The sequence below is a fragment of the Annulohypoxylon maeteangense genome, assembly GCF_022496945.1.
Source record: "Annulohypoxylon maeteangense strain CBS 123835 unplaced genomic scaffold GGS22scaffold_1, whole genome shotgun sequence".
Taxonomy (NCBI): Eukaryota; Fungi; Ascomycota; class Sordariomycetes; order Xylariales; family Hypoxylaceae; genus Annulohypoxylon; species Annulohypoxylon maeteangense.
This window is the reverse complement of record NW_025953248.1, coordinates 1,497,038-1,519,857: the sequence shown is the minus strand read 5'-3', so window position 1 is coordinate 1,519,857 and position 22,820 is coordinate 1,497,038. Positions and strand designations below refer to the sequence as shown.

At 48.3% G+C, this 22,820-nt stretch overlaps 8 protein-coding genes across 8 annotated transcripts; 4 read left to right on the top strand and 4 right to left on the bottom strand.

The window, feature by feature from the left end:
* Positions 1 to 218: 218 nt before the first annotated feature.
* On the top strand, positions 219 to 2,134 carry GGS22DRAFT_177054 (putative arylsulfatase; the record flags this gene model as incomplete). Its single annotated transcript, XM_047963486.1, has 3 exons — positions 219 to 449; positions 509 to 1,986; positions 2,044 to 2,134. The coding sequence occupies 3 exons, from the start codon at positions 219 to 221 to the stop codon at positions 2,132 to 2,134; spliced, it is 1,800 nt and encodes a 599-aa protein (XP_047823742.1).
* A 297-nt stretch (positions 2,135 to 2,431) lies between these two features.
* GGS22DRAFT_194210 (uncharacterized protein) lies at positions 2,432 to 5,269 on the bottom strand (the record flags this gene model as incomplete). The annotated part of the gene is made up of 4 exons (XM_047965472.1): positions 5,183 to 5,269; positions 4,753 to 5,128; positions 3,934 to 4,685; positions 2,432 to 3,855 (listed from the first exon to the last, which is right to left on the bottom strand). Exons 1-4 carry the CDS (start codon positions 5,262 to 5,264, stop codon positions 2,432 to 2,434), a joined length of 2,634 nt encoding a protein of 877 aa, XP_047823741.1. The 5' UTR covers positions 5,265 to 5,269.
* A 903-nt stretch (positions 5,270 to 6,172) lies between these two features.
* GGS22DRAFT_5827 (uncharacterized protein) lies at positions 6,173 to 7,508 on the top strand. The gene has a single exon (XM_047967473.1). The coding sequence runs from the start codon at positions 6,390 to 6,392 to the stop codon at positions 7,191 to 7,193; it is 804 nt and encodes a 267-aa protein (XP_047823740.1). The 5' UTR covers positions 6,173 to 6,389; the 3' UTR covers positions 7,194 to 7,508.
* Positions 7,509 to 9,469, bottom strand: GGS22DRAFT_5826 (P-loop containing nucleoside triphosphate hydrolase protein). The gene is made up of 3 exons (XM_047967472.1): positions 9,259 to 9,469; positions 9,111 to 9,202; positions 7,509 to 9,049 (listed from the first exon to the last, which is right to left on the bottom strand). The coding sequence occupies exons 1-3, from the start codon at positions 9,259 to 9,261 to the stop codon at positions 7,825 to 7,827; spliced, it is 1,320 nt and encodes a 439-aa protein (XP_047823739.1). The 5' UTR covers positions 9,262 to 9,469; the 3' UTR covers positions 7,509 to 7,824.
* A 166-nt stretch (positions 9,470 to 9,635) lies between these two features.
* GGS22DRAFT_5813 (T-complex protein 1) lies at positions 9,636 to 11,805 on the top strand. The gene is made up of 4 exons (XM_047967466.1): positions 9,636 to 9,829; positions 9,890 to 9,941; positions 9,992 to 10,647; positions 10,699 to 11,805. The coding sequence occupies exons 1-4, from the start codon at positions 9,776 to 9,778 to the stop codon at positions 11,539 to 11,541; spliced, it is 1,605 nt and encodes a 534-aa protein (XP_047823738.1). The 5' UTR covers positions 9,636 to 9,775; the 3' UTR covers positions 11,542 to 11,805.
* Positions 11,806 to 12,056: 251 nt separating this feature from the next.
* On the top strand, positions 12,057 to 13,490 carry GGS22DRAFT_149452 (NAD(P)-binding protein). The gene is made up of 3 exons (XM_047959146.1): positions 12,057 to 12,238; positions 12,312 to 12,440; positions 12,567 to 13,490. The coding sequence occupies exons 1-3, from the start codon at positions 12,084 to 12,086 to the stop codon at positions 13,279 to 13,281; spliced, it is 999 nt and encodes a 332-aa protein (XP_047823737.1). The 5' UTR covers positions 12,057 to 12,083; the 3' UTR covers positions 13,282 to 13,490.
* On the bottom strand, positions 13,491 to 16,164 carry GGS22DRAFT_149450 (uncharacterized protein). Its single transcript, XM_047959145.1, has 2 exons — positions 14,040 to 16,164; positions 13,491 to 13,968 (listed from the first exon to the last, which is right to left on the bottom strand). Exons 1-2 carry the CDS (start codon positions 16,031 to 16,033, stop codon positions 13,923 to 13,925), a joined length of 2,040 nt encoding a protein of 679 aa, XP_047823736.1. The 5' UTR covers positions 16,034 to 16,164; the 3' UTR covers positions 13,491 to 13,922.
* A 750-nt stretch (positions 16,165 to 16,914) lies between these two features.
* GGS22DRAFT_149448 (uncharacterized protein) lies at positions 16,915 to 19,693 on the bottom strand. Its single transcript, XM_047959144.1, has 2 exons — positions 19,208 to 19,693; positions 16,915 to 19,155 (listed from the first exon to the last, which is right to left on the bottom strand). Exons 1-2 carry the CDS (start codon positions 19,464 to 19,466, stop codon positions 17,207 to 17,209), a joined length of 2,208 nt encoding a protein of 735 aa, XP_047823735.1. The 5' UTR covers positions 19,467 to 19,693; the 3' UTR covers positions 16,915 to 17,206.
* Between the last annotated feature and the right edge of the window lie 3,127 nt (positions 19,694 to 22,820).

Genomic DNA, 22,820 nt, shown 5'->3' with positions numbered 1-22,820 from the left:
CCCCGCTCGCCCGATGGATATATCCATGTTCTTGTATTCTTCCGACATTCGATAATTGTACTACTATGACTTTTGCCTGAAACACGGAAACGCCACTGCGTTTGTGAGTGAAAATGTGGCTTCTTCTGGGAAGAGGAGCTTTACAGCGCTCGCTTCTTAGTATCTTCGTGTTTTCCGTATTTTCTGCATTTATCTACGATCGGTATAGCAGATTGAAGATGGCTGAGAAAAAGCCGAATTTCCTGGTTATCGTTGCAGACGACTTGGGGTTTAGTGACACTTCTCCATATGGGGGCGAGATCGACACGCCCAATTTACAGAGGCTGGCTGAAGAGGGGATTCGCATGACCGGCTTTCACACGGCTGCATCATGTTCTCCCACGAGGGCTATGCTCCTATCGGGTACGGACTCCCATATAGCCGGGCTGGGGGTAATGGCTGAGAAAATAGTAAGTGCTTTAGATTTAATACAACCAAATTCCCTACCCAGCTGACAGCCTTCTTTCAGAAAAAAGCGCCTGATATCTTCAAGGACAAGCCTGGGTACGAAGGATACTTGAACTACCGCGTTGCTGCCCTAGGAGAAATCCTACAAGATGCCGGGTACTTCACCCTCATGAGCGGGAAATGGCACCTAGGCCTGAAAAAAGAGCTTGGCCCACACGCGAGAGGATTCACTAAAGTACTCTCCACTCTTCCGGGAGCTGGAAACCATTTCAACCATGAACCACAACTATATGATCTCAAGGAGAAGCCAACGGCTATCTTCAAAGGCGATGGCATTTGGATGAAAGATGAAGTATTCATCAACGGGAGTACGGACCTTCCGAAGGACTTCTACTCCTCAAACACATTCACAGACTACTTCTTGGACTTCTTAACGGAAAGGACAGAAGAAGAAAAAGCCCAACCTTTCTTTGGCTATCTCCCCTTTACGGCACCCCACTGGCCACTCCAAGCCCCGCAAGATATCATTGAGAAATATCGAGGTAAGTACGATGACGGACCTATCGCACTACGAGATCGCAGGCTCCAAAGCTTGATAGAAAAGGGACTTGTACCGCCCGATGTCGAGCCAGCGCCTTTGCACATGCTCAAGACTCAACCTTGGGAAGAACTATCAGAGGATGACAAGAGAAAGTCTTCCCGAGCTATGGAGGTCTACGCGGCAATGGTCGACCTCATAGACGTGAACATAGGTCGCGTACGAGCCTATTTACAAGAGACAGGCGAACTCGATAATACTTTCATCGTCTTCATGTCTGATAACGGAGCCGAGGGACAACTATTGGAGGCCTTACCGATCCTGGCTGGTTACACGGTCGAAGACGTCGTTAAGAAATACTACGATAATTCGTTGGATAACATCGGCAACTACAACTCATTTGTATGGTATGGACCACAGTGGGCTGGCGCGGCAACGGCTCCCGCGCGCGGAGCGAAATCGCATTCAACTGAAGGTGGAATTCACTGCCCTTGCATAGTGCGATATCCCCCCGCGTTGAGGCAAAATGGTCTAGTCACCAGCACCTTTACAACAGTCATGGACATCGTCCCAACCATCCTGGATCTCGCAGGCTTGGAACACCCAAGCCCCATCTTCCGTGGCCGAGAGGTCGTGCCCGTCCGAGGAAAATCTTGGCGACCGATCTTAGAACATCCCGAGGACGAGGAAATCCAGATATATCAACCCACGGACATTGTTGGCTGGGAGCAGCTTGGAATAGCCGCTGTGAGGGTAGGTGATTGGAAGGCGCTGTTCCTCCCTCCTCCCAAAGGGCTGGGCCGATGGGAGTTATACGACCTTTCCAAAGACCTCGGTGAAGTTCACGATCTAGCGGAAAGCCACCCGGGAAAACTAAGGGAGATGCTTCAACACTATGAGACCTACTTCCAGGAGACGGGCATGTTTGATTCATACACCATGTACCACGAGGCGTTGAAGCAGAAGAAAGCCGAGAGAAAGAGAGTTGAGACCAGCCTACTGTATGTACTTATATCAAAATGCTGGGTTAAATATACGACAACTAACCTAATAAGCAGAACCCCATATATCTCAATTATCCGCCAGAGCTTAGCTTTCGTACAAGAGAGGTTTCGTAGTGTTGTCAAAAGTACTTGGGGTGATGAGTGAAGGAATATCACCAAAGCAAGTTTTCATCTTGGGTACTAACTATGCGATGCTTAGGTTCTTTTGTACAATAAAAGGGCTATTTCATTTTGGTGATATTTACTTGTAGCTGTCACGCCAATGTGCTTAAGGGATCCTTTAAATTTGCCCATGAATTTGTGTCAATTTAAAAGCCATCTTCATAAGAAAGAGGCTAAGAGAACTATCGATTAAATCACAAGCAATATTATGTCGATGACCAAGCGTAATCTCTTTTCGTCTACCATCCAGATATCGTAGATAGTCATCCACATCCATCATTTAATGTCCGCTACCTTCACACCATGCATCGCCAGCCCTAAGAGTCGTTCGACTAACTCTTGACGGCCCTAACCTCGCCGTCCAGTTGTTAGTATCCCATAGCCAGGCTTCCCAATGGCTACCTGCAGAAAGAATATCTTGAACAGGCCCTTCAGCAAACCAGAAGCTAGCAGTCATAGACGACGAGACAATTTTCATCGTCGAAATAACGTGCACTCGCCCACTCTGGCGGGAAATACCTTGGTACTTTGAATCGGTGTTTTCATCGTCGAGTAATATTTGGCGTAGGTTGGCTTGAGGGATCTCACCATTCATGCTCACATTCCAGAATACAAGAGCAATGACGGGATGGTAGACATGTTCGAGTAGGGTGTCGGGAGGGTACGGAAAGTGCTGCTTGTACTCTCGAATCATGCTAATATGCGGTAATGGGTTTTCATTCTGGAGAACCCCAAATGGGAGGAGATGACGCCAAATAATGAATTGGGTTCTGAACTCCTCCACAAAGGGTTTGATGAAAACATCATGCTGTGGATATTTATGCATAGCCTCAGATTTGTCCATTATCGCCCCTTTTGGTGCTCTAGCTTGGGTAGAAATGCGCCCAGAACATATCTCCGTGAGTACTGCTGACAGCCAATGCGACGGGTAGCCGACACGAGATAAGTGTATGACTAAACGGAAGAAGGCTGTCATATTCAACGGCATGTAAACAAGACGGCCAGAAGTTTTGACTCGGTGCGGTGGGAGGCAAAGTTTCAAGAAGTGCATGTGTAGCCATTTGGTTAACTCGCATCGAGGCATGATTTGGTCCCATGATAAGGGTTTCATGCTTGTGCGTGTCCAACTAAAAGGCATTTGCATCATCGCCATGACCCCTTCACTGCCGGGATTCTTTTCAGACAATAAAGCCTCCATATAAGAGGAACGGTTAGTAAGAGCTGTTGCGAATGTGTTGGTGATCGTTGAGCGGTCCGCCAGAAGAAGATATTCAGTGAGAAATTGGTCTTGTGTGTCCCATAACGTTGGGTTGTATGAGACAACGGACATCATTTCAGAAATCTTGTCATGGCGAAGAATTGGAATGCCATAAGTAAAAGTGGCCAATGGACCACCAACAAAATCTGGTAAGTAACTCATATCTATCATATCGTATCGGTCTGGGATCGAAGGGTGATCGTAGTTGAGAAGATGATGTTCTGCCAATTCCATGACGTTCATTGCATCATCAACGATCACCTTGAACATAGTCTGTTCTTGGATCTTTTCAGACGACCTCGCGATCGTAGCAAAGAAAGATGCGATACACAGAAAGGCACTCCGGCCAACCATTGCTTCTGAATCGATATCCGCCTCCCAGTAAAGATCGCGTGCGATTTCCTGAGGGGTGAAACTCATACGAGGCGTAAATTGAGTCTCTCCTGCTGAATACTAATCGAAATCAAGGAGAGTCACGTTCGGCTTCCAATGAGATTCCACGTAGTCCCTTAATAATAATTTACCAAGAGGCGGGCAATCAGACATGTACCCGTATCTCTCAGCTAAATCGACCAGTTCGGGTTCGTTCTCGTCTAAAAGTGGAAGTGTTGGGAGCATGAAGTTCAGGTCCCGGAAAAAGAGACTGTCTGGACCATCAGGCTCACATACTTGCCGAGGCTTGTTGGTATTGGCCTTGGCTGCCATCTCCATTAGGATCCTTTGGGGCTCTGAGAGTTGTTGACGGGTTATATCGAGGATCTGACCCGCGTTAAATGGTTGTCGTAGGGGGTCTTGCCAATTACGAAAATGACTGGAGATCGAATCTCGGGTTTTTGCATCGATGCAAAAACGTCCCATAATAAGAGGAACATTTGTGCGTAGCTCATCAGAGACACACCGTATCGCTTTCTTGAGTCTGTCATAAACCCAGGATGGCATGATCTGAGATGCGAAGGTGTAAGTAAGGGCTGCAATGGTTATCCATTGCTCCTGACTCGATTCTCTAACCCAGTCGGCCAACATGCGGAACATTAACAGGTTACGAGCAAATGCTGCAGAGTTAGGGTCAACCATGGTGAAGTAGAATTTTTTGACCGACAGGATGCGATTTTCCGGGGCCGACGCAATATTGAATAATGTTGCAAACACATCTCTAGCGTCGCCAGTGTTGGTAAAGAGGTAAGATTGGTCCTCTTTATCTGATTCGATCAATAAGTGAGCATCTAGACCTCGTATAGGCTCACTGCCAGTAGCAATAAATTCAAATTTAGCAAGCCTGTAGGAATAAACACGTTAGTAAATATTAATATATAAATAATATGTATAAAATTGCAAACCCTTACATTTTTGGCCTACACTTTGGTAGACGGTTGATCACTTCACGCCAGAGAGCCTTTTTATCAGGATACACAGTCGTCATAGGCTCCATGTACAGAACCCATTGCTCGAGTGACTGGCGATCGCGCTCTGATGTGATATGTGCAATTGTTGTGCGAGCCTTCGTAAGGTTGCCGGATAGTAGGCACGACTTAACCATGGAGATATATAACTCCTGTCTTGTAGAGTCGTGTAACTGCGGATCGAGAAGAGATAATGCGCGTTGAGTGAAGTATACGGCGCTTGGATACTTACCCATTTCATATCGGATAGCCGCTATCTTTGCCGGAAAGCGATGGTCATGCTCGGCGAAACGGCGTCCTTCAAGGAACGCCCACTCAGCTGAAGTAGATGTTCAGTGTTGAATCAATATGATATCATTAGTGTGATACATACCTTGTGGTAATTTGCCGGCGCTCAGCAGGGCAGATCCGAGCATGAATGCTCCCACAGCAGCGTCTAAATGGTGAGAATTCATGGTGCCTGATTATCAGCTGAAACTGTTGATAGTGTCTGGAACCTATGAACGGCCGCGAGGAATGACTTGGACTATGTGGAAAGAAATAAAATACTATGTATCGGCGATTGTGCTTTGATGGCGACGGCACTAGATTGACCGTGTGATATCTTCCAAGTGGTGCGGTTGGAGATGGTCAGGATGTTGAGTGAAAAGAAAAGTGTAAGATTGACAGTGGTGGAAGGGGTTTATATAGACCTTGGAAAACATTGTGAACGTCTTAACTTAGGAAACTGCTATCACGATTTCACTTTAAGGGCAACAGCGTCTCTATATAGTTCAGATGAAAATCGGAAGGAGCTCAAAATTCGAACAACTGTGTGGAGGTGTACCTGCCTTTGGTCGTTGTATATATTACTTAAAGAGGAAATTGCGGATATGCTAAAGAAGTCGTGACTTCTTCAAACGGTCATATTGCCTGAAAAATCTTCTTAGCTTCAAGCTGGAAGATATATCGTCTAGGACGTGACTGCTGTTATTTTTTCATGCCTACATATATGTACGGTGCAACATTTAATTCTCTTGTGCTCACTGTGCTCGCTATACTTACTGTAAGTCGCACTAGGTACGAAATATCAGCCACGTCGCTTGCTTAGTACGAGATTAAATAAGCAATTAATTCATACTGTATTTGAGCTATGCTAAAACTGAGACCTAATAGTGATCCGTTCACTAAATTCTGGTAGGTAGCTGCTATAACTTCAGCTTGCTTAGGGGGCTTGGTCACTAAAGAAAAACGCCACACGGTACCTAATAATATCCACTTTACACGGCTTTAAGCCATCAGTCCAAAATTTTGACCCCAACCTTCGTACCTGATCAGGTAGGCACACCCATGCCTTAGGACCCCTGAAAGTTAATTGATCCGAGCATGAGATAATCCGTCATATCCCGTATCACCTCACCTTAATAAACAACTTACTTGGCCACCATGTAATGGTCCATCCTTCTACTTGTCGCTAGCCCCCAGCTTGGCCTCATTCTTTTCCCTGGCAATCGTATCCGTCTTCGTTACTGGTAGAAGACATCACCAACCTTCAAATTTGCCTAGAATTTGTACGGTCATTTGGATACACAGCCTTGGCAATGCCTTCGATAACACCGTTTGAGCTGCCTACATTCTCTACGAATAAGAAGAGGAGACGAGATGACGATCACGACGAGACGCAGATGTCATTGTACGCTTCGCCAAAGTCCTTTTTGAGGTCCTCATCCGCTAACTTCGACGTCCGTTCCAGAACAATACAACACAATGAGTCAACAAACCTTCTCTCTACCATCGACAATAATGAACGGCTCATTCTCCCTTCCTCCGGTCGGGGCACCTCTGCGATGCTTAACATGCCACGAAAAGTGATCCCATTACCCGTGAACAAGAGGTTCCGACTAGTCAATGATGACGACGAGCATGATAGCCAGCCGACCCACTACTCGTCGCAGCAGTCCCACCATTCACATGCCCATCCCGAATACACAACACCACCGACGTCACCACAACACAGCCGACCGAGCGCTCATGCCAGAGCAAATATACCAGCCCTACTAAGCCCTTGTCACATCTGCCACCGAAAACCAACCAAGAAATCCGACCTCGATTCCTTCGCAGATTGCATGGGCTGCGGACAAAGAGCTTGTTTCGTCTGCATACGCGCATGCCAAGGCTGGCTTCCGCCTTCGGAGGAGGAAGAGAACTTATCTGCGTCCTTCACCATGCACGATGTAGACGACAACCATACCTACGACAATAAGCCCGACCAAAAGAAAGGCAAGGGAGGAGGCTGGAATGGTCGCGGTCACCGAGAAATGATTTGCAGTCGCTGCTGTGTAGAGCGAGGCCGCGAGGGCGACGTCGTCTGCCTAGGATGTCTAGCCGGCATGGAAGGGGTATAGGGTGCCTCAACACATGCAGGAAATCAGCCATCGCACTAATTCCAACACTTACGTCGCCCACTGTACAACAAAACACCGGGCATCGAAGCCACCTCACTCCGAATGAAGGAAGAATTGAGAACAGGAAGGAAATGTTCGCTCTAAACATCTTCGTTTCAGAGCCGTAGGAGGAGGATTTATCGGACTTTCGACATAAGCATGGTGCCAAACGGGCATCGCATTGCATTGCATTGCGTTGGAGCAGATCACTTAATTAAGATACCACTTCTTTTTCTAACGGGCTACGGTTATATTCATTATTGCGGGAATGCTTGCTAGGACCTATGATAAAGGTAGCTTGTAATACCAGTGAATGGACACGATGAAACATATTATAGGGAAGAGCATTATGTAGATACTATCTGAAGAGCCTTGCTCGACAGAAATCGCATACACCTATTACAGGTGTTCGGTCTCAATGATACCCAGGGCATGATACAAAGCAAGAACGCCGCTGTAGCGCTCTATTAGCTATGCTTGTTGGTTGGTTAGCAGTTAGCTACCTCGGAATACACAGATCCAGTGCAGCCAATTGTCCCATTATCTATTTACTCGTACATTTCAGACCCTACGGTCCAAGTAGGTTCGCTCTCTAATTGTATTGCATGTACGTGGCGGTCGAGTTGAATTTCAAGTTACCCTTGATGACCTTGTCCACGGCACTTAAGAAGTCCTTCTCCGAGGCGACCTTCCTCCTCGCTCGGATGGCGAACATGCCGGCCTCTGTACAGACACTGCGTAGCTCGGCACCAGTAGCGTTGGGGCAGAGACGGGAGATCAACTCCCATCGGATATCACGCTCCACTGACATGCTCTTGGCGTGGATTCGCAGAATGTTTGCTCGTCCCTCGAGATCTGGCAGCGAAAACTCGATCTTGCGGTCGATACGACCGGGCCTCATGAGTGCAGGGTCTAACGTGGAGGGCCTGTTGGTTGCGAACATAACTTTGATGTTTCCACGAGCGTCGAAACCATCTAGTTGAGTAATTAATTCCAGCATAGTTCGCTGGACCTCATTGTCTCCACCAGCTCCGTCGTCAAATCGAGCACCACCAACAGCATCGATTTCGTCGAAGAAGATGATGCAAGCTTTCTTGGTTCGAGCCATCTCAAAGAGTTCTCGCACCATTCTAGCTCCTTCACCAACATACTTCTGTACCAATTCGCTACCAATAACTCGGATGAATGTAGCATCCGTTCTGTTTGCGACAGCTCGGGCGCAGAGAGTCTTTCCGGTACCAGGGGGTCCATATAGCAGAACACCCTTCGGAGGATCAATACCAAGATTAACGAATCGTTCGGGCGATAACAGCGGCATCTCGACGACTTCTCTTAGCTTCTCAACTTGTTCCTTGCAGCCACCGACATCGCCATATGTAACATCCGGCTTTTCCTCAACCGTCATCATGGTAACGCTCGCATCGATCTTGGGTGGTAGAGGCATGAGGATCTGGTATTTATTTCGGTCGACACCTACACGCATGCCCTCCTCGATGTCAGTGGGGGATACGCGCTCTCCTAGCTGAACAACAAACTTCGCAATTTGTTTTACGTTGATGACATATTTGCTCTTCGTCTCGTCGTCTTCGTCCACAATGATCTTAGTGCACCGCGCTACCTGAAGTGGTTGCTCTTCGGACATGCGTTGACGGTCGGCGGCGACATCCCATAGATGAGGTGGTGCGAGTCCTGTGTCGGATTCTTTGACGCCGATCTTCTCATCCACAGCCTGCTGTTTCTCTTTGATCTGTTTCTCTAGGTTCTTGATCGCCGTACCGTAGGGTGCCGCGCCGTAGGTCTTCAGAACTTGGATATCTCTGTTTGCATGGTTAGTTGCGTCACGGAATAATACCATTAAGGGATTGGGTTGGGGTTTACTCGTCTGATAGAGGCGTAATCTTCTTCTCTTCTATTTCGTCATCGGCAAAGTTCTTCTTATACTTCTCCCAATTTGACCCAGTGGCAGAAGGCTGCATGGCCGTTAGCTAGCACGTTACACCGGATAAAACACGTAAAGGAATATTACCATTTTGATAAAAAGCTCCTGTTATCGAGGAGCCCGTTAGTATTATTATGAATAAAAAGAAGGGACCGAATGAGTGAGTGTGGGGATAAGATTGTAAAGGTAGTCGAGTATTGTTTGTGGATGGATTGAGTGGTCGATGCAGTTAGGACGTTGCGAATGGCAACTAGTAGAAGCTTGGGTACTGAGCAGGAGCGAAGTTGTCGCTGATGATAGACAACTGTGGTTGCATAAGCTCCTTCATTGCCTAGAGTGGCAGCTTCCAGCAACGATTGGTACGTATACTGCACTATTCCTGATTCGGCTTAGTATACGAGTAGCCTCGCAGCTACCCCGGGAGCGTTTTCATTCTGGGTACCAAAAAAATATCACAGCCTGCGCGGGGAGCTTTTTGTTAAGGCGGCCACTTCCATAATAGGAGTACAACAAAATTCTAAGAGATTTACCAACTTCCTCAACTTCAATTTTTAGACACATATCTTAGGAATTGTCATATTTGTTGATAGGACTCTGAAATATCATGGCTACCACAGCGCAGTCCGCCGCTGGCGCGAATTCTAACGCTACTTTCAGGGTATGATCGATTACACCTAATCTCTGTCAAGCTTCGAAATGATGTATTAACAAATAGTAGGATAAGGAAAAGCCCATCGCCGTTCGATCCTCGAATATCGTTGCTGCTAGAGGTATTTGCATGCCTTCAAGCTTTTTTATTACACCTACTAAGACTCAACAGCTGTTGCCGATGCTATCAGAACTTCCCTAGGTCCTCGAGGAATGGACAAGATGATCAGAAGCGGTAAAGGCGAGACTATAATCACGAACGATGGAAACACGATGTTGAAGAGCATGTCCGTCATGCACCCTACGGCAAAGATGCTTGTAAACCTTTCAGCAGCACAAGATGTCGAAGCAGGAGACGGCACAACATCAGTAGTAGTCATATGTGGTGCGTTGCTTGGTGCGGCAGACAGACTATTGTCTAAAGGAATTCATCCCTCGGTCATTTCCGAATCTTTCCAAAGAGCTGCAGCGGCAGCAGTTCAGATCCTCCACGAAATGTCTCAACCTATTTCCCTAAACGACACCGCCGCTCTTCTTCAGGCAGCGAATACTTCCTTGTCGTCCAAGATTGTTTCCCAATATTCCGGCTTGCTGGGTCCCATGGCGGTCAACTCGGTGACCAAGACTATCGACATCAAGACAGCGGATAACGTCGACCTAAAGAACATTAGGATCATTAAGAAGGTTGGAGGTACGATAGAAGACAGTGAGCTAGTGGATGGTCTAGTTCTCAACCAGCCCGTTATCAAAGCAGCTGGCGGACCTGTGCGAATGGAGAAGGCCAAGATCGGCCTGATCCAGTTTCAACTAAGCCCGCCGAAGCCAGATGTAAGTCGATATTGATTACCACATTCTACTATTTTCTAACCACATGTACAGATGGAAAACACTATCCAGGTCAATGACTACCGTCAAATGGACAAAATCGTCAAGGAGGAACGTCTTTACCTCCTTCACCTAGTCAAGAAGATTAAGAAGGCCAAGTGCAATGTGCTCTTGATACAAAAATCCATCTTACGTGATGCCGTCAACGACCTTTCTCTACACTTCCTTGCTAAGCTCAATATCCTTGCTGTTAAGGACATCGAGCGAGACGAGGTTGAGTTCATCTGCAAATCTACTGGCTGCAAACCGATTGCCGATATCGACTCCTTCACCGAGGACAAGCTTGGAACAGCTGATCTTGTTGAGGAATCTCAATCAAACGGTGCACGCATGGTAAAGGTCACGGGTACAAAATCCGCAGGCAAGACTGTCTCGGTGGTTTGCCGAGGTGCCAATAGTCTAATTCTAGACGAAGCTGAACGTTCGCTCCACGACGCCCTTTGCGTCATCCGCTGCCTAGTCAAGAAGAAGGCTCTCATTGCGGGTGGTGGCGCGCCGGAGATCGAGATAGCAGCTCAACTCTCTAAGCAAGCACGCTCGTTGCCCGGTACGGAAGCGATCTGTTGGAAAGCATTTGCAGATGCGCTGGAAGTAATTCCTACTACTCTAGCAGAAAACGCCGGATTAAACAGCATCAAGGTAGTCACGGATCTACGACATCGACACGAGATGGGAGAGAAGAATGCGGGAGTGAGCATCAAGAGTGGTGGCGTCAACTCGAACATTGCTAAGGAGAACGTTCTACAGCCATTGTTGGTGAGCACGAGTGCTATCGAGCTAGCAGCTGAAACGGTAAAGATGATCCTCAGAATTGACGACATCGCCTTAACGCGGTAATGTGGGGGAACATCAATTAGAAGGAAATGTATGTGAAATGAGATAACATAGACAGGATGTTCACGAACCTCTGAGCCATAGATGACGAGTCAACATCCACAATAAGACTCGGCCGAGTCTAATAAAAAAGAGTCCCAAAAAAAAGCTGTGATTTCTAATCCAAACAGGCCAAATTCGTGGATATTGCTTACAAAAAGGTTATTCACTCGGCCGGGTAACAGTTTCGGGTCCGATGTTACGGCTCTAATTTCCTAGCGGGGCAGGAGGGGTTCGGCTTCAGTGCTAGAATGGCGTCACTTTCGCAATAGTTTAGTCGACTTGCCTGAAGTCGGTATTCTTTGTCTAAAGGTATAGGACCCAGATTCGAAATCCCCGGACCATTTGTAAAATACCGAATTCCCCGGACACACAATCGGCGTTTTATGAATTCTATAAGAACAGCTTCGTCTCGCTTGTTAGCTCACAGCTCTAGGAGTCGAGTATCCACCATCCCGTCATACTTACACTTACACCAGAAAAAACCCACGATCCATACACGCGCCATGGCTACCGTACCAAGCACCCAGAAGGGTGTCATCATCGAAAAGACAGGCGGCACCGAAGTCCTTCAATACAAGACCGACTTACCTGTCGCAGCCCTTGCCGAAGGTGAAATCCTTGTCAAGAACGACTATATCGGAGTCAATTTCATCGACACGTGGGTCTTCCCTTAACCATTAAGACATTAGCTCATCAATTGCCGTCGTACTAACGATATATGCTATAAACAGCTACTTCCGCAGTGGTCTATACCCTGCGTCCCACTTCCCGTACATTCTCGGCCGAGAGGCCGAAGGCACCGTCGTCAAAACCGGCGGCGGCGAGCTCCATGGGCTCAAGGAGGGTGATAAAGTCGTATGGTATGTATAAACTCAAAACTTAATTCATCATCTTAAACATATATCCCCAAATCGCATTTATCCAATTTTTACCCTCCGTCATCTTGGCAAGCCCCCCTATCCGCTCCTATACTAACCCACCCGCAGGATGGGCGACGGCGCATACACCCAATACACCGCAGTCCCCGCCTTCAAAGCCATCAAGATCCCCTCCTCCCTCCCCCCCAAAATCGCCGCGGCTTCGCTCCTGCAAGGCCTCACGGCCCTAACCCTCGTCCGCGAAGCCCACCCCGTGCAAAAAGGCGACTGGGTCCTCGTCCACGCCGCCGCGGGCGGCACCGGGCTCTGGCTCGTGCAGCTGCTTAAAGCCATCGGCGCACACACCATCGGGACCGCCTCAACGCAGGAAAAAGTCGATCTCGCACTGAAAGCCGGTGCTGAGCACGTCATCAACTACACCCACGAAGACGTGCGGCAGCGCGTCGCGGAACTGACTTCCGGACAAGGCGTGATCGCTGTCTTTGACGGAGTGGGGAAGTCGACGTTCGATCTAAGCCTGGACGTGCTCGCGCGCAAGGGCAGTTTGGTCTCCTTCGGAAACGCGAGCGGAGCGGTGCCGCCCGTCACGATCGGGCGACTTACGGCGAAGAACGCGAAGTTGCTGCGCCCTACGGTGGCGAATTACGTGGCTACGCGGGAGGAGTACGAGGCGTATAGCAAGGAGCTGTTTGCGTTTATCGAGAAGGACGGGCTGGATGCGCGGATCCATGGGGTTTATCCCCTTAGCGAGGTGGCGAGGGCGCAGGGGGATTTGGAGGGCAGGAAGACTAGTGGGAAGTTGTTGTTGGATCCGGAGAAGTAAGGTATAAAGAATCCCGATTGAGAAATGATGTATCTGAGGTAGTGTAATTAAGTATCGCTAAAAGTGATGTTGAAACCGTCTGTTACCTTTTCTCTTGATATCAGGGCTTAGAAAATTCATGTCGCTTAATGGAAAGATAGGGATGCCATCGAATTTCCCTATTGTTAGTTTACACCACAGCCAAGCATTAATATTTCCATTAGAATCACTTAACACTCTCACTCAAACAGAAGCCATTTTACTATTATCCACCGTCATCGGGACTATAGTACAGCAAGTCCTCGCCACCCACAGGCAGCGGCTCAGTCCACCTGGCGCCGTAGCACCCAGCGAACCTACAAGACAGCAAATATACCCCTAACTACCAACGCCCCCCCGAAATGCCTTGTTGGAGAAGAAAAAAAACGAAGATCCTGCCTTGGATCTGGCCCGCAAAGCCGAGATCCCCTGAGGAAGACAACCAGGGAAAACATGACACCACGTCCTCGGGGTGTATAAAAAGAGAAAGAACTTTTGTCTTCATAACCCGAAACTCCGATGGGGATGGGGGAATACGCAGTGCAGTGCAGTGAACGCAAAGAATTAGGAGCCGCCGACTAGGAACGGATACCGTTTCGGGAACCCTTGTCGGGTGTTCGCGTTCAACCTAGCATCGAGTGGGAGTTAATCAGTTTAGGGCCGTGTTCGCTGTAATAGGCAGGTATCATTAGCATCTAAATCTTTACATCGTCATATTCGAATGTGAAGAGAGAACTTACTTGTAATCAACGCGGTTAAGACTCATCATGCGTTGGGACTCGGAAGTCTGGGCGTCCAAGTTATGGACACAGAAAGCGAGACGCGCCGCGATGAGTGAGCCGAGAAACATTGATTCCTCGAAGCCGTTCTTGGTCCATTCCGCCAGGTACGTAGGCGGAGGTGCCTGCTTGATGCTCATGGGCGATTGGCCGTGCGAATGGTGGCCAGTCACAATGTCACCTGCTGTCGAACCGGGGGCAAGTGCAGAGCCGGGAACGCCCAGAGAAGCTGTCGTTGCCGCTTGTAGAAGCGGGTTAACCGCGCTCGTGGTCGGGAGCTGGCCGGTAAAGGAACCGGTGGGTGTCTGGGAACCGGTTCCACTCGGCGTCGCCATGTTTGAGGGTAGTTCGGAAGTGAAAATAGTAGCGGTGCTAGGCGAGACCATGTGGCGCGCAATAAGAGTCTGGATAATGTTATCCTTGATGCCGCGTAGGCGACTTCCGTTGCCGACAAAGACGATGTTGTCCCAGCATCCGGGGCGCTTGTAGAGTTCCTCGACGCTCTGAATCGCTAGGTAAATCGTATCCGTAATGCGGTCTATCTCGCGACGGTCTGCGAAGAGGAATCTTTCGAGTCCGATCTCGATGTCTCGGCGCTCTCGCTTCGTTCGTCGCTCCGTTCCAGTAGCATTGACAATGGACTCTGCAGCATCACCATTCGCGTCTGTAGATCCTTCGGGCTTCGTCTCTTGGGCGCCAGGTGCACCCTCGGTAGTCTGCGCATCACCTGCGGGCGCAGTACCATTTGTTGGAACGAAGGGTTCCGTTTTAGGAGCTCCGTTCGAGGTGGGAATTTTTACGTCCTCGTGGACTAATTCTTCGTAGTGGAACGTGTTCACCTTTCTCTTGGAGTTGGGCAATCGAGCTGGCTTAGCTGCAGCAGGCTCGGCTTCCTGACCCTTGCCTTGCTTCTTCGACTTCGCCTTTTCGGCCTTCTCCTTTTCTTTCTTCGCGAGGAATTCTCGAGTATTTCCACTAGTGACGATGTTGGCTACATCTAGGACACCCTCATCAGGTTCCTTTCCATCCGTAGCTGCACCATCCGTCTCACCGCCAAAGGCAGTGACGGATTTCGGCGGCTCAACAACTCTCACACCTTCTCCGCTGGGCGGAGCAGCGCCGGTAGACTGGTTAACGGCCGCAGTCGGATTATCCGTAGGGAGCTCCATGAAGTTCTCCGCTTCGGGCACGTATGGTAGAACTTCACATAGAGGGCTCTTCTTGAGCTGCTCGGCCATGTCGTAGGTAAAGTTTTTACCCTTCAGAAGCGATAGTAGCTTTTGGGTAAATATCTCTCCACCTGAAATATCTCGGAAGGGGTTAGGATTACCCAATTGCTTGTGGCTAACGATGAGGTACTCGTGAATGCAAGTGACATCGACTTTCTCATAGCCAATATCCACGACCGTCAAAGTCGGCCACTTCATGCCATACTGTGTCGCGATGGCACTATTCAATAGGCACAGAGCAGGAGTCTTGGTCTTCTCAAATATGTATCGCGCGATCGTTTCACAGCAGGGTCGCGTCCACTGCGGCGATGCCATAAGCATGATGGGTGTGTTGTGGTAGGTCGTCGTGAGCAGACTGTGGACGTGGTCGAGGAATGCTAAGAAGGCGCCCATATGTACGATGCGACCGCCCTGGAGAGGATAAATTGCGCCCTCAACACTGTCCTGATCCTCAACATATTCCCATTGATCATCGTCATCTTTATCGTCGCTAGCACTGGTACTGCCATTGACATTGGCATTGGCACTTCCGGATGCGCCAGCCTTCTTGCGCTTGTATATACGGTGAGGCGTGTACTCCTTGGTTTCGGGATCTTTGAACATTCTGGTGGGAATACGATGCGCGGGAGGAGTAAGTTCGCTACAGCCTAGCTGGGCCATAGTAGTCTGGCTGCCGGGGCAGATGATGAGGACCTGGTCCTCTCGCCATTTTCCTTGTTGAGCCATCCTGGGTGGAAAAGGTGGGCTGCACTCAAGCGCTTCGCCGATTACTGAACCCTCGTCAGAGAAATCACTAAAGTACTGAAATTCTTCGTCGAAGCTCTCCTCTTCAAATTCGTGAATTCTTGAGACCGCGACGACGCGCCCACTTCGATCGGAGCCACTAGACTCCGGGCTAATCTCTTGTGGCTGTGCCTCTTCAGGTGGCTGTGTTCGTGTGGATGGATCGAAGTTGAGTGTGGGGTTAATAGTCTGTTCCGGTCTGGAAGTATGTTAATCCGTAATTCAATATAAATCCATATCCCCACGTAAGTGAGCTTGAATCATAGGAAATCATGTAATGTAAGAAATCAAATTGATAGGCGAGGGGTCAGACTAAGATATAAGATGGATTACTTACGGAATGGTGTCTCGATTTTCCCTATACCGCCTGGCTCCGCGATGGCGCACGCGTGGTCCGCACCTTCGTGTCATCGTCGTTGATATCTGCTGGTCAGTTGAAAGAAACGATGTTGTTATGACACGAAGATGGAAAAGATTGACGTTTATGGGACAAAGTGAATTAGAAAGAAAAAGATGCTCCAGTCTAGGGACGACAAATGTGAAGATGTGAAGATGTGAAGATATTGACGTTGACAAGCAAGATATGTAGGCACTTGTATCCATCAATTGTACCTACTCTCTATTCAGTAACACTAGACCTACACAAGTAGGGACTTCAGTGACTCACTATCGTCACATACCCTCTTAAGCTTCCAATGCCATTGCCCTTCACCTGACAGTGTACTTAGGTAAGTACCTACCTAAGTATCTGTACACATACACATTCTACCTTCGATATTTCAACTGCTATATTCTGTACACTGGATCCGTACCAGGTACCTATACTCGATTCGTTCAGATTTGTACAATGTATAAAAACAATAAAAATACATATCAAGGGTATTGTCATGCTCGAGCTCGAGATCGAGAACATCCATTTCGTCCTTGATGCGCTCTTCTAATGCTCATCTCCACGTGTTAAGTATCGTGCAAGATAGTCCCACATACCTATAACCCGACCATTCCTTGACATATTGGTATCTCATCCTCCCATTAGCCGTCCCTATGATGTTCCTAGAACTCCAAACATGCCGTAATCGTGAACTAAGGAAATGTTGAATACCACACTGCTACCCCTCAGGCGACCGAGACAGATCGGTCGGGACTTGTCTGCAGACTAGAATGTCCCTGTGCCTCAGCTGATACATTGACCATAACTTCCTCTTTGAATGAAGATCGATCACCGATCTTGGCAAACTGGCCTTCGACGCTTGCTGATTCTCGAGTCGGAGTTACCGAGTCCTCGATTACTTTAGCATCTTCTTTGTCCTCAACAGGCACGATCGCTGCCTTCTCTACCTTCTCCACTTTCTCTGCTGACAGTTCATTTGTTATATCATCCAGTTTGTCGGTGTTATCCTTGGCTTTTGGCGTCGTTGCTTCGTCGACATCGGCCTCAAGCTCGAATTCCTGTCTCAGTGGACTGCTCACTAAACCACTGACATCACCACCTATCTGACTCCTCGTACGAGATGAACGGCCGGGATTCCTAATAGGTAGCGGCGGTGGTATTCTTACGGGGATGTTAACTCGGGATGCTCCGACTATGACTCGAGCTGGAGCTTGTGCCGTGGCCACTTCGTAGACTATGGCTTCTTCTTCGTCGTCGTCAGATTCATCCTCTTCGCCCTCTTCCTCTTCTTCCTCAACATCTTCCCCATCCTCATCTTCGCCCTCGCCCTCGTCATCTCCATCATTATCATGGGTATCGTCCAGAATCTCGTCGTCTGTATTAGCACTAACATTTTCGGTATGTGTCCCTACGCTCTTTCTCTTATCTCCACTAGCTTCGATGTCCAAGTTGTGGTCATCTTCCTCTTCTTCTTTAATCGCAATAGTGGTTGTTGGTTCGTCATCCAAGTCCGGGAAATTTGATAGCTTCCTCAGAGCGCTGATGTCGATTTTAGTATAGTCAACTTCGATTGGCTCCTTTACTTCTAGTATATCCTCGATTGTTTGCGGTTGATTTCCATCTTCGCTTTGGCTTTGGCTTGACCCAGGTGTGGTCTGGGGTGTCGCGAAATACGTCTGAGTGCCCGCATCGGTCATTTGGCTCCGTTCAGTAGCCATCGTCTTGCTAGACATATAACTTCCTCTATTGCTCCGTGATAGGAAAGTGTCGACACTTTGGCGGCCAGCTTTGGGGAAGAATGGACTCGTCGGGCTAGGGTTGTATTCGAATTGGGTGCTGTCGGGTCTTAGTCGTGTACCCGCCTCGCGAATACCCATTCCGGCCATCTCGAGAGCCAACACACCAAAAGGATCAGGATCTTCGAAGTCGGGGACACCAAATGCTGGCGATGGGCCTGCTGTCTTTGGCGATTCGATCGTCGCATCTCCCGGCGCAGGAGTGGACGCAAGTTGTTCAACAAGAGCCGTATCATAGTCGGTTCTCCCTTCGGCAGCTTTGAGAACTTCAGTTAGAGATCGAGTCTGGGGCATGCTTTGGTTGATATCGCCCGCTAGGATCTTGGCGACACTTATTTTCATCCCGTAAAACCGTTCGTTCTCGTCGGCTCGCTCGCTTACGATTATACCATCTAACTTAACTTCCGCAGTCTGACCCTTTGCCTTGATATACGTGATTGCCCTGTCGCTTAGATCGGCCCATGTGACATCGTTTTCGAGTAATCCTAAAGCCACAAGAGGGCCAGCCGTCAGACTGACATCGGTACCGAGCGTCAATCGGGGTCTGGCAAAAGCCTCAAGGACGGTGAAGTTGTTGATCACGAGTACACAATCATAGATGTCGACGCCGAAGACGAATCGCAAGCTAGAAGTCTGAAGCATTAAACCGGATGGCGGAGACCACGTTCCATCTGTTTTGCGCGCAATTAAAACGCCGCTACCGCCAGAGCCGGAACCTGAATTCCATATCCCAGATCGCATCGAGGTGAAAACCGCGAGTCCAACAGCATTCTGTATTATCCGAGGGGGTATCTTCTTTAAGAATCTATGCGACGAGTGAGCGCTCGAATATGTCGACGGACTCCCTGGTCGATCGTCTGGGGTCGAGAAGCCATCGCCTATAGCAAGGCGTTAGTTTATTCATGAGTACAGACAGCGCAGAGCACATACTACAAAAGGATTTAATAATACGAGCGGCCTTTTCGCATTCCTTATCCAAGCTGGTGGGTAAGAAGGCGTCTCTACTACTCAGTCTCGAGGTGCTAAGTCGGTTCACAGGAGAAGGGATCTTGTCAGCCCATCCTCGGACGATATCGACGCTGTTCTTTCGGACATGGCCATTTGTATTGGAGCTGGTATTCGTGCTACCGTTGACGCCAGTGCTCGTCCTGCTGCGATCCCACGGGAGGAGTGCGGAAACCCGCTGCATGGCTGGCTGCAACTAAGAGAGCACGGATGGTCGCCTTCCGGAATGTGCGCGTCCCAGGGGAAAGGGTGGTTTAGCTGTTTATTTGAGATCAAAACTATAGTAATTAAGTCAGATCAACAGTAGAAAAGATGGGAAGTCGGATCTGCTCATCAGGCAGGCACTGGGCCAGCAACATTGAAGAAGAAGAAAAAGTTGGAACCGTAGTCTCGGGTCAGAGCCTCTGACGGAGGAGGGGATTGGGAAAGGAAACTGACGACAGCTCGGGCAATGGTTGGCAGTTTGCTTTGTTCTAGTTCTATGTAGCATGTAGGATGTACGCTGTATGTACGTACATATGTATGTAGTATGTGTTAGATACATAAGGGTCGATAAGGTAGTAGGCCGGATGGGACCAGGGCAGAGAAGTGTGTGCAGTGTGCAGTATGCAGAACAAAAGTGACGTTTTGACTGGGTATTGCACTGGTTAACCAACCCCAAGCCGGCTTAAGATGCATGCGTAAATGCATGTTTAGTGGACCTAAACTCAGGTAGACTAGGGTGGACAGGGTTGGCAGGATTGGCAGGGAATACAGGCAGGGTACGGTAGGGTACTAGGCAGGGTAGGACAAGGTTAGACGGAGAAGGACCAGGGGTAAGAGGAGTAAAAGCCTGGGAAGACTATTCCCCATTGGGGCTTCAGCGATGGCGGGGGGTTACCTGATTTATTGAAAGGGGGGTCATTCCGCACTGCCGGCTGTTTAAATGAATTTCAGGAACGAGAACAACAAAATTTGACAAATTTGATCAATCTGATCCAGGTACCGGCTTGCTAAACACACCTAATAAATCTAGTGGATGGATATTCCCTACTAGGCACCTTCTCGAGCAGGTAAACGAGATAAGCGAAGTTACGACGACAGGACGACTACTTCGTTTGCGACGCCGAATAGAGACGGCGCGTGATATAGATGGAATATGAATCATGACCTCGGGGGACCATCAATATGGATACAGGTACTAACCATTATAGAGTCAAGACTCAACGTTTTCCTCCCATCCCGGTCTTAGGCAAAAGCAAAAGCTATGTCTAGTGAACTCTATTAGTCTTGATAATCAAACGGGTGCTGGGTACTGCAAAACTTTACATACCTTATATTCAACCACGGGACCATGAAAAGTTAAAAAGGTCCAAGGGTACTAGGTACTTGTATTACAAGACGGCTTAAAGACCTAAAAACAAAAATGAAACAAGCAAGATTGCTATATAAGTGAAGTATTGATAGGCAATCTAATTATACACAGGTATTCTGTACAATCCATACACGCATTCAATTAAATCAATCAAATCAATTAACTTCATACAAAATATGAAGGATCATGTCGCTGTGCTGGGGGTATCCAATAATCTTCTTTATCGATCCTTCTCATAGATGAGACTCGGGATCTCAAGTCGATTAACATGGAAACCCCTCTCCGCACTAGCGATCCAAGCCTCAATTGCTTTTTTTTTCTTCCTATCTTTTTTTCATCTCTTAAGCTACCAATTAGTATTTCGTTCTAGGTTGGGCTGAATGCGCGTAGGTTCGCCACTTATTGCCGACTTACCAGCAACTCTACTTAGGTATGCTTGGGTATGGGGTAGAGAGCATGAGGCATGGGTGTGCATATTTCTTTTTCGCAGTATGTCTCTACCTTCCTGGCAGCTTGGTGTGTACTATGCGTATGATAATCTCGTCAAAAGTTGGGGATGTCTTAACTTCATCATGGAGATGGGACAGAAATGACCCTGCCAAGCCGCGCCTCAAGCACACTGACACATGGGCGCTTGCAGTTGCAGCGAGCACCGATCACGAGCACAACATGAACTGATGGATCTGACTTTGCACAACGCCCGCCCGGACTGTGGCGGGAAATCCGGGTTTGCGGACGGCTCGTGAGATGATGATGGGCTTGTGAATTGGTTCGACGAGAGGGTGACATGGTCGCTTTTACGGAGATACGCTACTAATTAAGCCAAGTGATCGTGCTTTTGAAAAGGCAAATACATAAGTGTGTATGCCCCTAGGTAGGTAGGTATCTACTATACCTATTACTAGGTACAGTAGATACTATCTATATTGTTGTCATATACATACTAGCTGACGAGATGAGTTACGTATTAGCGGTACGAAGCACGCACGAAGCACGATGCACCGGGAACTAGTGGAGGAGTTGTCTCGCAATATGTTTTTAATTTACTAAAATTCCTAGGACCTCACACCCGCATGTCTGCAGAGCCAAGGAATAACATTAGACCAAGTCAGTTCCATAGACAGGTAAGTTATTTATCAAAAAGAAGCATCGATGATCCCCCATCTGACCGCAGCTTTTACATTTGGGTAGTATATTGTTACAATGGCGATCCATCATGTGCCGTTCGTCCATTTATTATCTTTACGAGGGATCAGCTCTCGTCGTCTTAGCAGCTTAGGTTTGACCCATTACTCGTGTGATACGAGGTCATGTTCGCACAGCCTACATGTGTACGCAAGTAATAACTGCTTTTGATCCACATATCTTACCTACATTTACATGCCTAGGACCTAGGCTGCTAGGGCTACAGAGTTCCTACATAGTACATCCATATGGATACGTGCTAGGTCGTTCCCAAGCCGTTGGAAAACTTCTCTCCGACCTTCAAAACAAGGCTACCCCGGCCCTACCCGGCTCAGCCGTCAGCGGACAGATCTCAAGCAGGTAAAAAAAGAAGATCGAAAGGCTATTGAGGTTACTTCCAAGTCAAATCTCCGAGCTGGATATAGCAATTGCATATATTACACTATTATTACATTGCGACTTTCTTGACCGCAAGAACGTGCAACGTACATACAACGTACAATGATTTCACATTCGTGCCACCACTCACTACTCACCTCACGGCTATCTATAGGTACCTAGTATCGAGAATTGCGAAATAAAATCCCGGCTGAGCCGCGGCCCCCAATCATAGCCTGTGCATCCTGTAGTAAGCGTAGCGTTCGCGAGCCATCCCGTCTACTAGCCTGCATAATTATTGATCATGGTCTTAGGGCTGTTGGTTCTGGACCCCGAAGTGTGGAAACGTGGGAACGACGGCGTCTCATGTAAGTACATCCGTACATCGCACGTTTGCGGCGTCTTAGATTGCTTCCGTTCACCGGTTTGATGTATGGAAAAGGCATGGGCAGATTAAAATATGACTAAGCCAGTATTCGTCCGAAGGCGCTGCAGGGGAACCAACGGAATCAACTTAGCTACATACGTCATGGCTCCTCTCTACTAACTGCAGTCTGCAGCCTCAGAGGAGTGGAATCGGTGGATTGCATGAAGGTAGGTAGGTACTAGGTAGTCTGCAGT

Excerpts from the sequence above, each read along its gene's own strand:
- GGS22DRAFT_5827 (XM_047967473.1), top strand. The coding sequence starts at position 6,390 with ATGCCTTCGATAACACCGTTTGAGCTGCCTACATTCTCTACGAATAAG.
- GGS22DRAFT_5826 (XM_047967472.1), bottom strand. Across the intron at positions 9,050-9,110 it reads ATTACGCCTCTATCAGACGA|AGATATCCAAGTTCTGAAGA; the intron begins GTAAACCCCAAC and ends CCATGCAAACAG.
- GGS22DRAFT_5813 (XM_047967466.1), top strand. The coding sequence starts at position 9,776 with ATGGCTACCACAGCGCAGTCCGCCGCTGGCGCGAATTCTAACGCTACT. Across the intron at positions 9,830-9,889 it reads ATTCTAACGCTACTTTCAGG|GATAAGGAAAAGCCCATCGC; the intron begins GTATGATCGATT and ends AACAAATAGTAG. Across the intron at positions 10,648-10,698 it reads TAAGCCCGCCGAAGCCAGAT|ATGGAAAACACTATCCAGGT; the intron begins GTAAGTCGATAT and ends CCACATGTACAG.
- GGS22DRAFT_149452 (XM_047959146.1), top strand. The coding sequence starts at position 12,084 with ATGGCTACCGTACCAAGCACCCAGAAGGGTGTCATCATCGAAAAGACA. Across the intron at positions 12,239-12,311 it reads GGAGTCAATTTCATCGACAC|CTACTTCCGCAGTGGTCTAT; the intron begins GTGGGTCTTCCC and ends TGCTATAAACAG. Across the intron at positions 12,441-12,566 it reads GAGGGTGATAAAGTCGTATG|GATGGGCGACGGCGCATACA; the intron begins GTATGTATAAAC and ends ACCCACCCGCAG.
- GGS22DRAFT_149450 (XM_047959145.1), bottom strand. The coding sequence starts at position 16,033 with ATGGCTCAACAAGGAAAATGGCGAGAGGACCAGGTCCTCATCATCTGC. Across the intron at positions 13,969-14,039 it reads CTTAACCGCGTTGATTACAA|CGAACACGGCCCTAAACTGA; the intron begins GTAAGTTCTCTC and ends TGCCTATTACAG.
- GGS22DRAFT_149448 (XM_047959144.1), bottom strand. The coding sequence starts at position 19,466 with ATGCAGCGGGTTTCCGCACTCCTCCCGTGGGATCGCAGCAGGACGAGC. Across the intron at positions 19,156-19,207 it reads TATTATTAAATCCTTTTGTA|GCGATGGCTTCTCGACCCCA; the intron begins GTATGTGCTCTG and ends GCCTTGCTATAG.